Below are 13,610 nucleotides of genomic sequence, written 5' to 3' on the forward strand. Positions count from 1 at the left end.
TATCCCGCAACCAGACAAGCGCTAGAGTACACTAAGCCAACCCAGGTATCCAACAAAAGTAATTTGATCAAAATCTGATGTGGCATTTCAAAATAAAAGGCAGGAGAAATTTCAAAATTTGACCGTTACAACCGATTTAAAAAAAATCATTAAAAATTCAGTTTTCGTTATCCCGCAACCAGACTACTGCCGAGGCACACTAGGCCACCCCAGGTATCCAACCAAGGTACTTTCATCAAAATCTGATGCAGCATTTCAAAATAAAAGGAAGAAGAAATCTCAAAACTTTTCAGTTACACCCGAAAGTTGATATTTCTTCTGCGTTTTATTTTGAAATGCCACATCAGATTTGAATAAAAACACTTTGGTTGGATACCTTTGGTGCCTCGGCACTAGTCTGGTTGCGAGATAACGACAAATTAATTTTTAATGATTTTTCGAAATCAGGTGTAAAGGTCAAATTTAAAGATTTCTCCTGCCTTTTATTTTGAAATGCCACATCAGATTTTGATGAAAGTACCTTGGTTGGATACCTGGGGTGGCCTAGTGTGCCCCTGCGCTTGTCTGGTTGCGGGATAACGAGAACTTAATTTTTAATGAATTTTCAAAATCGAGTGTAAAGGTCAAATTCTGAGAATTCTTCTGCGTTTTATTTTGAAATGCCACATCAGATTTTGGTTAAACTACCTTGGTTGGATACCTGGGGTAGCCTAGTGTGCCCCAGCGCTTGTCTGGTTGCCGGATAACGAAAACCTAATTTTTATAGAATTTTCGAAATCGTGTTTAAAGGTCAAATTTTGACAATTCTTTGGCCTTTTATTTTGAAATGCCGCATCAGATTTTGATGAAAGTACCTTGGTTGGATACCTGGGGTGGCCTAGTGTGCCCCTGCGCTTGTCTGGTTGCGGGATAACGAGAACTTAATTTTTAATGAATTTTCAAAATCGAGTGTAAAGGTCAAATTCTGAGAATTCTTCTGCGTTTTATTTTGAAATGCCACATCAGATTTTGGTTAAACTACCTTGGTTGGATACCTGGGGTAGCCTAGTGTGCCCCAGCGCTTGTCTGGTTGCCGGATAACGAAAACCTAATTTTTATAGAATTTTCGAAATCGTGTTTAAAGGTCAAATTTTGAGAATTCATTTGGCCTTTTATTTTGAAATGCCGCATCAGATTTTGATGAAAGTACCTTGGTTGGATACCTGGGGTGGCCTAGTGTGCCTCGGCAGTAGTATGGTTGCGGGATAACGAAAACTTAATTTTTAATGATATTTTTTAAATCGGTTGCAAAGGTCAAATTTTGATATTTCTCCTGCCTTTTATTTTGAAATGCCGCATCAGATTTTGATGAAAGTACCTTGGTTGGATACCTGGGGTGGCCTAGTGTGCCCCTGCGCTTGTCTGGTTGCGGGATAACGAGAACTTAATTTTTAATGAATTTTCAAAATCGAGTGTAAAGGTCAAATTCTGAGAATTCTTCTGCGTTTTATTTTGAAATGCCACATCAGATTTTGGTTAAACTACCTTGGTTGGATACCTGGGGTAGCCTAGTGTGCCCCAGCGCTTGTCTGGTTGCCGGATAACGAAAACCTAATTTTTATAGAATTTTCGAAATCGTGTTTAAAGGTCAAATTTTGAGAATTCATTTGGCCTTTTATTTTGAAATGCCGCATCAGATTTTGATGAAAGTACCTTGGTTGGATACCTGGGGTGGCCTAGTGTGCCTCGGCAGTAGTATGGTTGCGGGATAACGAAAACTTAATTTTTAATGATATTTTTTAAATCGGTTGCAACGGTCAAATTTTGATATTTCTCCTGCCTTTTATTTTGAAATGCCACATCAGATTTTGATTAAAGTACCTTGGTTGGAGATCTGGGGTGGCCAAGTGTGCCCCAGCGCTTGTCTGGTTGCGGGACAACGAAAACTTAATTTTTAATGATTTTTCGAAATTGGGTGTAAAGGTCAAATTTTGAGATTTCTTTGGCCTTTTATTTTGAAATGCCACATCAGATTTTAATAAAAATACTTTGGTTGGATACCTTTGGTGGCCTAGTGTGCCTCGGCACTAGTCTGGTTGCGGGATAACGAAAACTTAATTTTGAATGATTTCTTATTAAATCAATAATATTAGCCATTGATCTACAGTTAACATTGAGTTCTCTTTCTTTCTCGATTCATAACATTTCTTGGTGCAATTCTGAGTTAATTTGCATTCCCCCTGGGTGAAAAGAGAAGTTTAATAACATTAAATCCAAACCATTTAAATCCAAACTACTGACGTGCATACTTGAGTTTCATAGCTTTTATTTTGAAGGTGGCCGTCAAAAAGCGCTTTCGGCGCATTACCGTAATGCACCGTGTTGCACAGTATGGAGAATAAGAGTGGCGGCTGGCTTGACTTCGTCTTTGCGAGTGGAGGCTGGCCTGACTGCAGTCTTTGTTGTCTGCTGACTGCGAGGGAAAATATTGTTGCAGTGATTATTTTATTATAAGAAGTGATGGGAAAATGAAGCTTCAAATTTGCTTCATGAACCACAAGTTGTATTTTTTTACTCCTCTAGATGAAACTTTTTGTTCAACATTGGGCTAAAAACCCACTGACTTGACATTTCTTGGACACCTGAAAAATGTAAAACAATTCATTTTTTTAGTAGTTGACTCAACAAGCAATGCGGTTTTATCAGCCAAAATTCTGGCTAGGCAGGCACATTACTAAATGCAGATTTCATTCTACAGTAAAAAAAAAGTTTGCATCATTAGCGCAAAGTTCAGCTCATGACAGACTCAAATTGCGCTCGAGAAATGCAAACATTTTTTGTACTATATGTCAGACATTTGTGAAGGAAACTCCAACCTTTCATGTTCATTTTTACTTATAGGACTGATATATTATTTAGGTTTTAACAATAGCATAAGGGCAGAAATTTTCTCCAACTTTTTATAACATATTTTCTGTGATGATCTTTTATTGTTTTGGAGTGAAAGTGACACAATGTAAACTGATGAGCGACTGAATTGTAAGCTCTATTTGTGGCGGGGTATACTGTGTTATTTGTGTACCTTATAAACTGGCGTGATTGTGCGTTTGCGTGGACACTGCTGCCCCCTGCAGAAGTTTCTCCTTGTAAAGTGAGCTCCTCTTTAAATAGTCTTGACTAGAGCAGTCAACTCTGCTTTTGGAAAGGAATGAATGTCCTGCGCTCATGTGAAACCAAGCAAGATTGTCATGAAGCTGCTGTGCAATTTGAGGAAAGCAAATCTCAATAAAAGCTCCATTTGTCAAGAAAGAGTGAGAGAATTTTAAATAGTTCAAATTTTATTTGTAGAAAGCAACACACTCCACAAAAGACACAGGAGGGGAAATTGCCTCACTCACATGAAGCTTTGCATTTGCCAAATGAACGTTCAGAATCTGACTCGGGGGGGAATAAAAACGCATTGTGGTTATCAGTTAAAAAAAAAAAATCTTGTTTGTTTTTGGATGACTGTTGGGCTCCATAATCTAGCACAAAGCCATAATCAATGTAATGCCAACGTGCTGACAAATAAAATCCTAAAAGTCGCACCAGTGATGATATAAAAGTTCTGAAAATCTGCGGCTGAAACAGTTGAGCGTCACTTTGACTTTCTACTCATTTGCAGGAGATTCATATGAATACTAACTGAAAACAAATGTTGGAGTCATTTGTGTACATAAAATCTGGCTGCAACCGTCTACAGGACAACCATCAACTACTACAAATATTCAACTACAACTACAAAAAAAAAAAAAGCATTTCCTAGCATAGCATATCCAAACATACATTATAAAACAGTGATGAGAAATAAGATGCTTCCGCATACAAAAGAAATGAAGGAATGAACGTTTGAGGAGAGTTCGTAGTGACAGGAAAGCTCGTCCTACTCGTTGGGATTCGGGTTGGCGTCAGGATACTGGGCGAGGTCAAAGGTCAGCACTTTGCTGATGACACAATCTCCTTGCTGTGGGCGAGAAAACAAGCGAGGAGGGTCACAAGACGCCACGCAACTTTAACTTTGGGCTTCATAATCAATGACTTGCGCCCAAAGAATGCAATTGTGTGAAATTGAATGTTATTCATCGGAGCACCTTCAAATTGTTAAAAAAAAAAAAAAGAAAGAGATTTCAAAATACAATAGAGAACCTCCTTTGCCAAGATGGACATCATTACAGGATGTCAAAGCTACGCACCTCCGGATAAACTCCGATGAGCGAGTCGGCTTTAGTGTAAAACTCCTCCTTCAGGGAGATGACGATGGCCTGGAAGTTCACCACCGACTGGTCTTTGATGTAATTGGCCACCTTGAAGCGGACCAGAGGATGCATTTGCAATGACGACAACAAACGATGACAATGATGAGCACAACAATCAGTGAGTTGACCACAGACCTTGCCAATGTTGGTGTTGTCGAGTGCGGCGTCAATCTCGTCGAGCACAAAGAAGGGGGCGGGTTTGTAGCTGAGGTCAGAGGCAGAAAAGTCAGCCGATGTCGCCGCCAAAGAATATTTGTGCTGCCATGCTTGTCTCACCTGTGAATAGCGAAGAGCAGAGCCAGGGCCGCCACAGTTTTCTCTCCTCCGGACAGATTATCCATGGGTCGGAACCGCTTTCCAGGAGCCACGCAGTTGTAGTTGATGCCGTCCAAGTACGGCTCCTCCGGATTTTCGGGGCCGAGGAAAGCCTACGGAAGCAACGCGTGCTGGTGAAGCGATCCCAAGTCTGCTTCTTTTGCCACGTTTCAGAAAGCGATGGGAATTATGGCAAATTTCGTGATGGCGCTTCCAAAAAGTTGCTCGTTAGAGGACGTCGGCGTGTTTAAGGAAACCAAGATGAAGGCTTTTGCCAGCCTTTCCTTCAACATTTAGCGCTACAGTGTATTTGGCTGCCAGGATGGCCGAGTGGTCTAAGGCGCCGCGTTCAGGACCCAGTCTCCCCAGGAGGCCTGGGTTCGAATCTCGAATTTCCCCATTGTGGGACAAATAAAGGGCAAATTATTATTATTAAATTATTATTATTATTTAGTGATATTGTATAGGAATAAAACGTGGAAAAGCAATTACTTAAGCGAACTCGCTACAGCAAGCTACTCTACAAAATAAAAGACTGGCCGATGTTTTGATTGTAGCTCCAGTTGCAATATAATGCCGTTTGTGTAATCCTAATGCTGCCGTTTAAAGAGATTATAAAGTCAAGATGGTCCATTTTTCAATGAAAAGCTCAATTTTTGTATTCTTTAATCAGGAAAATGATGATATTAGCTTGCATTTTCTATATTATTCATTTGCTTTGGAGAAATCAGTGAATAAATAACGATTAGAAAACCGACCACTAAAAATAAGCACATTTTAGGGTTCTACGTCAACTTTAATGTCAATTTCTTTTTTACTTTCAACTGCAACACTTGGACGTGCGACCTTGGGTGCTTCAAGTGCGCCATCCGCAACTCGCTAGCAGTTTTTAGTGCAGCAAAGATCAAGTGCGAGTCCAAATTACCTGAGCGCTGCTGTTACGCGAGAGCGCCTTGTAGATCTCGTCAATGTTGGTGGCCACCGACTCGAAGCAGTTATTGAAGCGGTCAAAGCGTTCCTTCTTGATCTGCTCAAAGGCCTGTTTGGCCTTCTTGGCCCTCTTGCGAGCAGCCTCAAACTCTGAGGACAAAAAGGTGAGCGTCGTCACACGCTACAAATCGGCTTTTTGGCCTTCGGGCGGGCGTCTCACCGTCGCTGGTTTCTTGGAACTTGTCCCTGACGCTCTCCAGCTTCTCCATGGCCTTCATGTTGGGGGCGCTGATCCTCTGCAGGATGCTCTGCTGCTCGTTCAGACGTTGCTGTAGCGTGTTGGTCTCTGCCTTGATCTCCTCCTCTGACAAGGCGTCCTGCGGGAATCAGGGATTTCTTCGGTCACAGGCAAACCTCATTTATGCAATACAGAATAAATAAAGAACTAGTAAGATTATTTGACATTTATTTTAAACCAAAAGGGACTCAATGAATCAAAACAGCATTTAATAAATAAAAATGGGGAGATTTATGTTGCCAAATAAAGCATTTCTACATCAAATATTTTTTTATATCACTTGTGTACATGTCCGTGGGTGTGCGATTGATGTGGTTGAGGACTTCGATACAAACGTCGCCTACCGACCGGTCACGACAACACTTGCTGATGACATCATCATCCAACATCGGCCTCCGTGTGAAAGTGGACACTCTCAAATCACATCAAATCTCCACACAGCAGCGTGTTTGTTTGGAGGGGGAGAAGCCGGAGCACCCAAACACGGGACGAAAACGTCAACTACACACAGAACCTGAACCAATATTTTCAGCCAAAACTTCAGTGAAGCACAAGTACGAACCACCAAGCCAGTCTACTTCAAATATATCATTCTTCAAAGCATAAAAATATCTTTGAAGGAAATATCCCAACTCCGTTTCCAAATGACCGAGCAGGCATGTGAAGTCAAAACGAGATCAAGTCGGACTGGCGTGTGTGTGCGTGCGATTGGTCTCGCCTTCAGATCTTCCGACAGGTTGCTGTAGTCGATCTCAATGAGCGCCTCCTTCGCCAAAACGCTGCTGGACGTCCTCTGGCTGCTCGACTCGTCCGTCTGCGAGCTCCCCTACGTGAACAAACGAGCGGTGTCTACAATTTTCCGGTTAATCCCGAAGAACGGGAACGCACGTGGAGCGGCGCTCTTCCGTACCTCCCCCTGGCTGATGTCGTCCATGGTTCCCGAGCGAAGCGGCAACCTGATGTCCTGCATTTTGCAGGCCTGCAGCAGGTTGTGCCGGTCGCTGCGCTTCTGCTCTAATTTGGTCTCGATCGCCGTCACTTCCTTCTGGAGTTGCGTTAACTCTCTGCGAAGCACCAACGAGAGCCACTGTAGCAGGAAAACTCGGTCCGAGCAAGATTGCGACGACTCGCTTACTTGTTGGCGCCACCCAGCTTCTTGCGGATCTCCTCCATGTCGTGGTTCTTATCGTTGACTTCAGATTTCTTGGTCAAGTGTTGGTTCTTCAGGTCTTGCAGCTGAGCCATGGTCTCATCAATGATCTTCATATGCCTGTGCTCCTCCTGACACACAAAGACGACGACGTAGGCGCGACACACGTGAGCGAGGAAAGGCGAACGGAGAAATGAATGAGCGGCACGTCCGGACCTTCTTTAGTCGCTCAATTTCAGCCTCGTCCTTCTTGACGGTCTGCTCCCACATCATGACCTTCTCCTGGTCCTCCTTCAGCTGGTTTTTCTCATAGTCCACCTGAATTCCAAGGCGGGTCTTCTGGGTCTCAAACTCAAGACTGGGAAAATAATCCATGCAAAAATCAGTCCTTGCCGCATCACACTCAGATTTCAAAAGAGTAAAAAAACGGCAGTTAAGTGGCATTTCAAAAAGATTTTTTTGTTGTGGTTTTAGGGAGGCGAATGGCATTTGCATCCATTTCAGAGAGAAAGTTTTGACGTTTACACGCTTGTGCACGACATGAATGAAAAATGCAATCTCAAAGTTTCGCTTGGATGAACTCACCGCTTCTTGGCGATCTCATTCTGCCGCTTCACCTTCTCCTCCTCAAACTCTCTAATATTCCTCACTCCAATCTCCTTGCAGAACTCAACAAAGACCTCATCCTCCACCTGAAAAGCATTTGAGAAATCTTACCACCTCGGCACAGGACTGACTAAAAAGACAAAAGTGCGTCTTTGGCGCTTCGGGCTGACCAGGTTCATGCGGTCCCGGAGGTCGGTGATCTCTCGCTCTCGCGACTGTATGATCCTCTTGATGTCGTTGATGCGAGGGCCAAAGTTTGCCAGTTCACTCTCCAACTTGGACTTCTCCTGCAGGGCACAACGTTTGTTCAAAAGGAAGCGGAGGCGAGGTGAGGCGAGGCGAGGCGAGCGAGGCTCAAGCAAGCGGCACCTGCATGTTGAGAGAGAGGTGGCGTGTTTTGGTCTGCTCCAGGTCACTCTGGGAATACTTCAGTCTCATCTGCAGGCCGTGCGCTTGCGACTGCACCTGACGTAGCTCCGCCTCTTTCCTCTTGGCCTTCATTTGCTCCTGTAAAGCAAAGGACATGGCTTGTTTTGCTACATTTTTGTTACTTTTAGCGAGACCACCGCACTGATTGCAAGGGCAGTATGAAGATATTCTTGCAAATGAAAATCAGAAGGCCTTAATGCCTCTGGCCATGAAATGATTAAATATGAAACGGCTCCCAAAAAATTGAGCAGGTCATATTTATCCAGGTTTTATTCATGTCAAACAAGGTTCCTAAATTTTTGTTTCTTAAAAAAAATAAAGAAATGTCAAAGAACAATACAATGCATTTTTTGTGGGGGTGCGGCGTATGCACGTGATCACCTCCACCTCAATCAGAGCCAGAAAAAAAGTGAAAATGAAGAAAACTCTGAAAGTAGAGATGACCCAAATGACCTTGAGCTCATCAGTAAGTTTCTCCTTCTTCTCCTTGAGCTTGTCCACCGCTTTCTCATCCCATCGTCTGGCCTTGGCCTTCAGGTCGCTGGCTCCTCCCGAGATGACGCCAGATTTCTGGAAAAGGGTTCCATCCAGGGCCACAGTCTGGATGTGCGTGCAAGAAAAAAAAATGTCCATTAGCTACAACAACAATAAACATATTTGGGTCGGGTTATCTTTTGTTTGAGCACTTTGAAGCACGCTTGAGTCGCATTTTATGTATTATTATGAATTTATCAATTAATTTATTACATCATATGGAAAGCACTTTAATACTATTAAATGCGGCATACAAATAAAGCTGCATTGTATTGTACATAATTACATTTGATTTGAAGGTTAGACAACTCTGAAGACAGAATTTTCTATTGGCTGCCCTCAATGTTCTTGTGAACCTTATATTCCGTGGAAAAGCGTAAAAAAAAACAAAAAAAAACGTGATCAGTACCTTGTGCCTGTACGGGCCTCCAAAAGCAATCCTCCTGGCGTCTTCCACATTATCGCAGACCAGCGCGTTGCCGCATGCGTACTGCAGAGCTTTCTTGATGTGAGGAGGCTCGTAGCGGATCACGTCAATAACCAGCTTGGCTCCTCGCAGCTCTCGAAGCTTCTCATCAGTTGGTTTCACCTGAGATCAGACAAAACAGCGCACGCTGAAAATTAAGTCAAGTGAGAATTTCTCTTTGATTATCTTCCGTGAGGATGAAAAAGCGCATTCAAAGATGCAGTGTCAGTTAACACTTCCATTCAGCGCACCGTATTGTTGGGCGCAGGCATGGTCAAACATCGTAGCTTAAAACATACCGTAGCATTCATGCATGCTCGCGTACGTTTTTACAAAGGGAGCGGGAGAAAAACGGAGTTTGAAGTATTTCACACGCAAGGTTCCCGCTCATCATCGGCGGAGTCGGTCTCTTTGCCGCGCGGCTCCTCAGAAATGATCAGCTATTGTCAAAGCTTGAACAAAAGTGCGCACAGAAACACGTTAATCTGCAAGGACTGGTGACTAAGTGAGTTAAAGTAACCCTAGAATTTTTGGGTACCTGCCATGTCTGTACTTCCATTATTAGTCCCTGAGAGGGCAAATTCAACGTGAGCACGGCATCACCGGTCAGAAAGACAACAATGCTCAAAGCGATGCTATCGGTATCGCGATGCCATAACGGAGTGCGTCGTTCACCTCCAGGTAGTCGAGAGGCAGGAAGGTCTCCGGCTCTCCTCTCTGCTCCTTGATGTACTGGATGCAATCTCTGCCGGTTTTCTCGGAATCAACGATGATGGCGTCCATGTTCTTCCCCAAAACTTTGGTGACGGCAATCTGATATTTCTTCTGAGTGGGCTGGCACAAGTCAATCAAGCGGCCATACTGCAGGAAGAGGAACACGGGTTGCGTGACGCGTTTGGGCAATTCAAAGGACAGACCGAGCAGCGAAGCGGATCGCTCACCACCGAGCCGGGGTAGAGTCGTTTGATGCTCTCCATGATTTCAGCCTTGCGCTGCTGTCGACTGTTCTCCTGCCTGTCGATCCGGGCGTCGCCGAGCTGCTCCATGACCTTGGTGGGGAAAACGCGACAAAGAAGCCATTTGAACGCGCAATGATGCGTGACAGCGTGTGTGCGCGTTCACGACGGCGCCAACCTGGTTCAGCTCCATGTTGATCTCATCGATCCTCCTCTTGGCCATTTCCACTTCCTCAGTCAGTTCCTCCTCCATCCGTTTCTGCTCATCCAGTGACTGCCTGCGCAGTAACAGGAGAAACAAGACGAGAAGGAATGAGATCTCACCATTCAAAAAGATTCTTACAGTGCAGAGCAGTGGAGCGGACCTGCTGGTGGTGATGTAATCCTCCAACTTCTCAATGCGCTTCTGGTTCTCCTCAATCTCGCGAATCTTCTGTTTGATTTTGGCCTGTAAAAGTGCGGTGGAGGGGGTCACTTATAGATGCTTGCTCAGGTTCCACCGGCGGCTTCATTACCTCTGTCTCCACTTTCTTCCTCTCCTCCAAGTCAAGGCGGTCCTGGTCAGCTTTCTGGTCACGGTTGAACTTCTCTAACTCCTGAGCCAGGGTGGCTGCACGTTTACTGGCCTCCTCCTTCAGTCGATGGTACTGCTTGACCTTCAAGCAAAACAAACAACTTTTTCTTTTTGTTTGTTACCCGAAACGCTGTCATCGTCACAAAGCGAAGCCCCTCCCCCGTGAGCTCGAATGAGCGGCTGCGTTGTAAACACCATCCGCGGTGAAACGCCGACAAATTAAACGAAGCAGAACATTCAAACGGATTTTGTGCGACCGTAGCGTAAGCCGACGGTACCTGGTTCTCCTCCAGGGTGAGGTCCTGACCCTGGCTCTGCGCCTCCTCCTCCATGCGCTCCTCAAAATCTTGCTTGGCAAGCTCCACCGCTTTCATCTCCTTGTCAAGCTCGTCCATGTCCGCCTTGCGTTTCTTGTACATCTTCTGGGCGTTCTGCAACGATTTGCGGGCCGCCTCCAGCTTCTTGATCTTGTGCGAGGTGTTCTCTTTTGCCTTGATGTACTGCGGCCTCTTCTGGTTCAGCTCAGAGTCCTTCTCTCTGGTGGCAGAAGTTGAGCGAACAGCAAGATGAAAGCCAAGCATGAAACCTACCTTGAGCCAGAAGGAGCAGAGGAACTCACTTGATCTCTTTCTCAATTGTCTGCTGCTCCCTCATCAGTCTCCCAAGCTCCTTCTTCTTGTCTTTCAGCTCCTCCTCCACGTGGTCCATCCTCTTACGGTCCTTGTCGATCTCCTTGTTGCGCTGACCGAGCTCTTTGTTCAGCTTCTCGATCTCCGTCTCATTGTGGTAGAGCTTGAAGAGCTGCAACTGAACACTGGCCCTCGCCACTTCATCCTTCAGTCGCTGGTAGCGCTCGGCCTGAATGAAAGATGGAGGGCAGAGACAAAAGGTGGCAGGTTAATTCCAAGTAGTTTAAAGAAAAAAAATTTAAAAAGACACGCATGAGAATTTGTTTCCTCCCTCATTCATTATTAAAGTTAATACAACGTTTAAAGATTATATTACGTGGTTTTTTTAAAATGCGTTTCTAACTAATAGACTAAACTAATAAACGGAGCTAAAATAAACTAATAGCTTAAATTTGATCTCTATACTTCAATACTTGTGTGACAAATACATTAACTGTCACTCAAAAACATGCTTTTTAGGAACAATTATTCCATATTTAATTGATCCCAATAGGAAATTAAATAAAAATGTAATCTTGGTATCAAACTCTTCCTTCTACCAGTGTGGGACTTGAAAACCTCTTAAGTTCAAATAAATATACAGGATATGAATGTACTGCGCAAATATGGATTGTGCAGATTGACTCACCTCTTCTTTCTCTTGCTTGGCCTCTTTGCGCTCGGCTGCAATGTTCTTCTTACGATGGTAGTTGAACTGTGTGTCCTCCTCTGCTTTCACCATCTCCTTCTTCCTACGGTCATACTCCTGGGCCAGTTCTCCTGAGCGTGAGATCTCCTCAAACAGAGCCGTCCGCTCCTTTGGGTTCTTCATTGCAATAGACTCCACAGCTCCCTAGAGAAACAATCACAACACCAAATGTAAAATTCACATTAATCTATTTGAAAGATTACTTTCTTTTGAATTTTTTTTTTGTTCCCAAAAAGCATGTAAGTAGCGCTCTGCCAGCCCATAAATTTGATGTTATTCAGAGCCAATGGAAGGACACAAACATATTTCTCAAAGATATTTTGGCTCACCTGGAAAACCAAAAAGTTTCGAGCCTTGATGAGAATGCCAAGTTTTTCCAGCTGCTCGCTGTAATCCGGCAAGCCCACCACTTTGTTGTTGATGCGGTACTCGGAGGAGGAACCTGTCACATAATTAGAGCAATCAAGCAAAAGTTAAAAAAAACGTAAGATTATTTTGGATGGCTGCAAGTTTTTTTCAATTAGCTGAAGAAAATTCAAAAACTTGTCTCAGACAAACTGAAGGCCGTGACATAGTGACCTTCAAAGGAAGTTCCTACCAATAATCATCCTGGTGAAGGAGCGTTCCTCTCCATTATCCTCTTGATAGACCATACTGACAAAAGCTCTGTTGGCAGCTGGCTTCCCGACAGGTGCCCCATGGATCAGATCCTTCAGAGTCTTCACACGCAAGTTACTGGTCTTCTCCGCCAATACAAAGCTGATGGCGTCCATAAGATTTGATTTCCCTGCGGACATTATTAGATTGTTACAAGTGTTTACAAGCAGCGTTTTTCTGTACGCAAAATCACGAATCACTACGTGGTGCAATTGTTTCTCGTTGAAAGTCTATGAAGAGACACGCCCATAGCATGCAGACTATTGATGCAGAATATATAAGATCTCAGTTCGATGCATTTGCTGTGCAGTAGTTGTGCTTGGGATGCAGCGATTGCCAACACTTTGCATTAGCAAACATACCAGATCCATTTGGGCCGATGATCGCCGTGAATTTATGAAAGGGTCCAATGATTTGCCGTCCTTTGTAAGACTTGAAGTTTTCGATCTCTATGAGTTTGAGATAACCCATTGTGGTTGTAATTCAGCAGTCGCAAGTTAAGCAGCTCGCGTTAAAAAGAAAAAAACAAAACAATCAGGGTAGTTTTAGCTAATGCTAGCTAGCGACGTCTACTGGAAGAGCTCTCACAGCAAAAGCAGGCACGCTAAAGAACAAACGTCTCTACTCAGACTGATGCCGGACGATACGACCATTTCATCGCGGTATGCAACTAGCCGTTAACCTTTGCAATTCTCTCATAATGTTGACTACTTGGACACGATGCCGCGGTGACAACAATGCGCCATTTTACAATCCAACAGGAAGCGCTTTGAGCGCGAGAGCTGTAACCTCGCAGTTTCTCGCGAGATTGAAGGCGCTGCGTTTTGTCTGGACTTTTTTTCTTATCGTAAATATAATATAGCCGAGGTGATTCTGATATGTAAGTAGAATTCTGGTATTCTCTTGCATATCATTAGGTTTACCACATAACTAAAACACTGTCTTTTTTTTAATTTATTTAAAGAGCCTCTGGTCGTTACCATGGATACCGAGGCCCACAAACACCGCAGTTGAGTTATGCAAGGGACTGTCTTGAATCTTTTC

General features: G+C 43.9%; 1 protein-coding gene across 1 annotated transcript; it reads right to left on the bottom strand.

Moving 5' to 3' along the window:
- Nucleotides 1-3,296: 3,296 nt before the first annotated feature.
- On the bottom strand, nucleotides 3,297-13,345 carry smc1a (structural maintenance of chromosomes 1A). The gene is made up of 26 exons (XM_088289303.1): nucleotides 12,929-13,345; nucleotides 12,508-12,696; nucleotides 12,239-12,351; nucleotides 11,850-12,053; nucleotides 11,152-11,390; nucleotides 10,811-11,069; nucleotides 10,474-10,614; nucleotides 10,324-10,406; nucleotides 10,137-10,236; nucleotides 9,944-10,051; nucleotides 9,678-9,863; nucleotides 8,946-9,125; nucleotides 8,456-8,602; nucleotides 7,943-8,080; nucleotides 7,744-7,860; nucleotides 7,553-7,659; nucleotides 7,184-7,325; nucleotides 6,953-7,098; nucleotides 6,728-6,881; nucleotides 6,536-6,643; nucleotides 5,740-5,896; nucleotides 5,515-5,669; nucleotides 4,551-4,702; nucleotides 4,410-4,479; nucleotides 4,212-4,322; nucleotides 3,297-3,982 (listed from the first exon to the last, which is right to left on the bottom strand). Exons 1-26 carry the CDS (start codon nucleotides 13,035-13,037, stop codon nucleotides 3,902-3,904), a joined length of 3,696 nt encoding a protein of 1,231 aa, XP_088145429.1. The 5' UTR covers nucleotides 13,038-13,345; the 3' UTR covers nucleotides 3,297-3,901.
- Between the last annotated feature and the right edge of the window lie 265 nt (nucleotides 13,346-13,610).

Source organism: Idiotropiscis lumnitzeri, chromosome 3, assembly GCF_059441095.1.
Source record: "Idiotropiscis lumnitzeri isolate Australia: NSW breed Sydney's pygmy pipehorse chromosome 3, RoL_Ilum_1.0, whole genome shotgun sequence".
NCBI lineage: Eukaryota > Metazoa > Chordata > Actinopteri > Syngnathiformes > Syngnathidae > Idiotropiscis > Idiotropiscis lumnitzeri.

Excerpts from the sequence above, each read along its gene's own strand:
- smc1a (XM_088289303.1), bottom strand. The coding sequence starts at position 13,037 with ATGGGTTATCTCAAACTCATAGAGATCGAAAACTTCAAGTCTTACAAA. Across the intron at positions 11,070-11,151 it reads ACAATTGAGAAAGAGATCAA|AGAGAAGGACTCTGAGCTGA; the intron begins GTGAGTTCCTCT and ends TTCTGCCACCAG. Across the intron at positions 4,703-5,514 it reads CGCGTAACAGCAGCGCTCAG|GCTTTCCTCGGCCCCGAAAA; the intron begins GTAATTTGGACT and ends TTGCTTCCGTAG.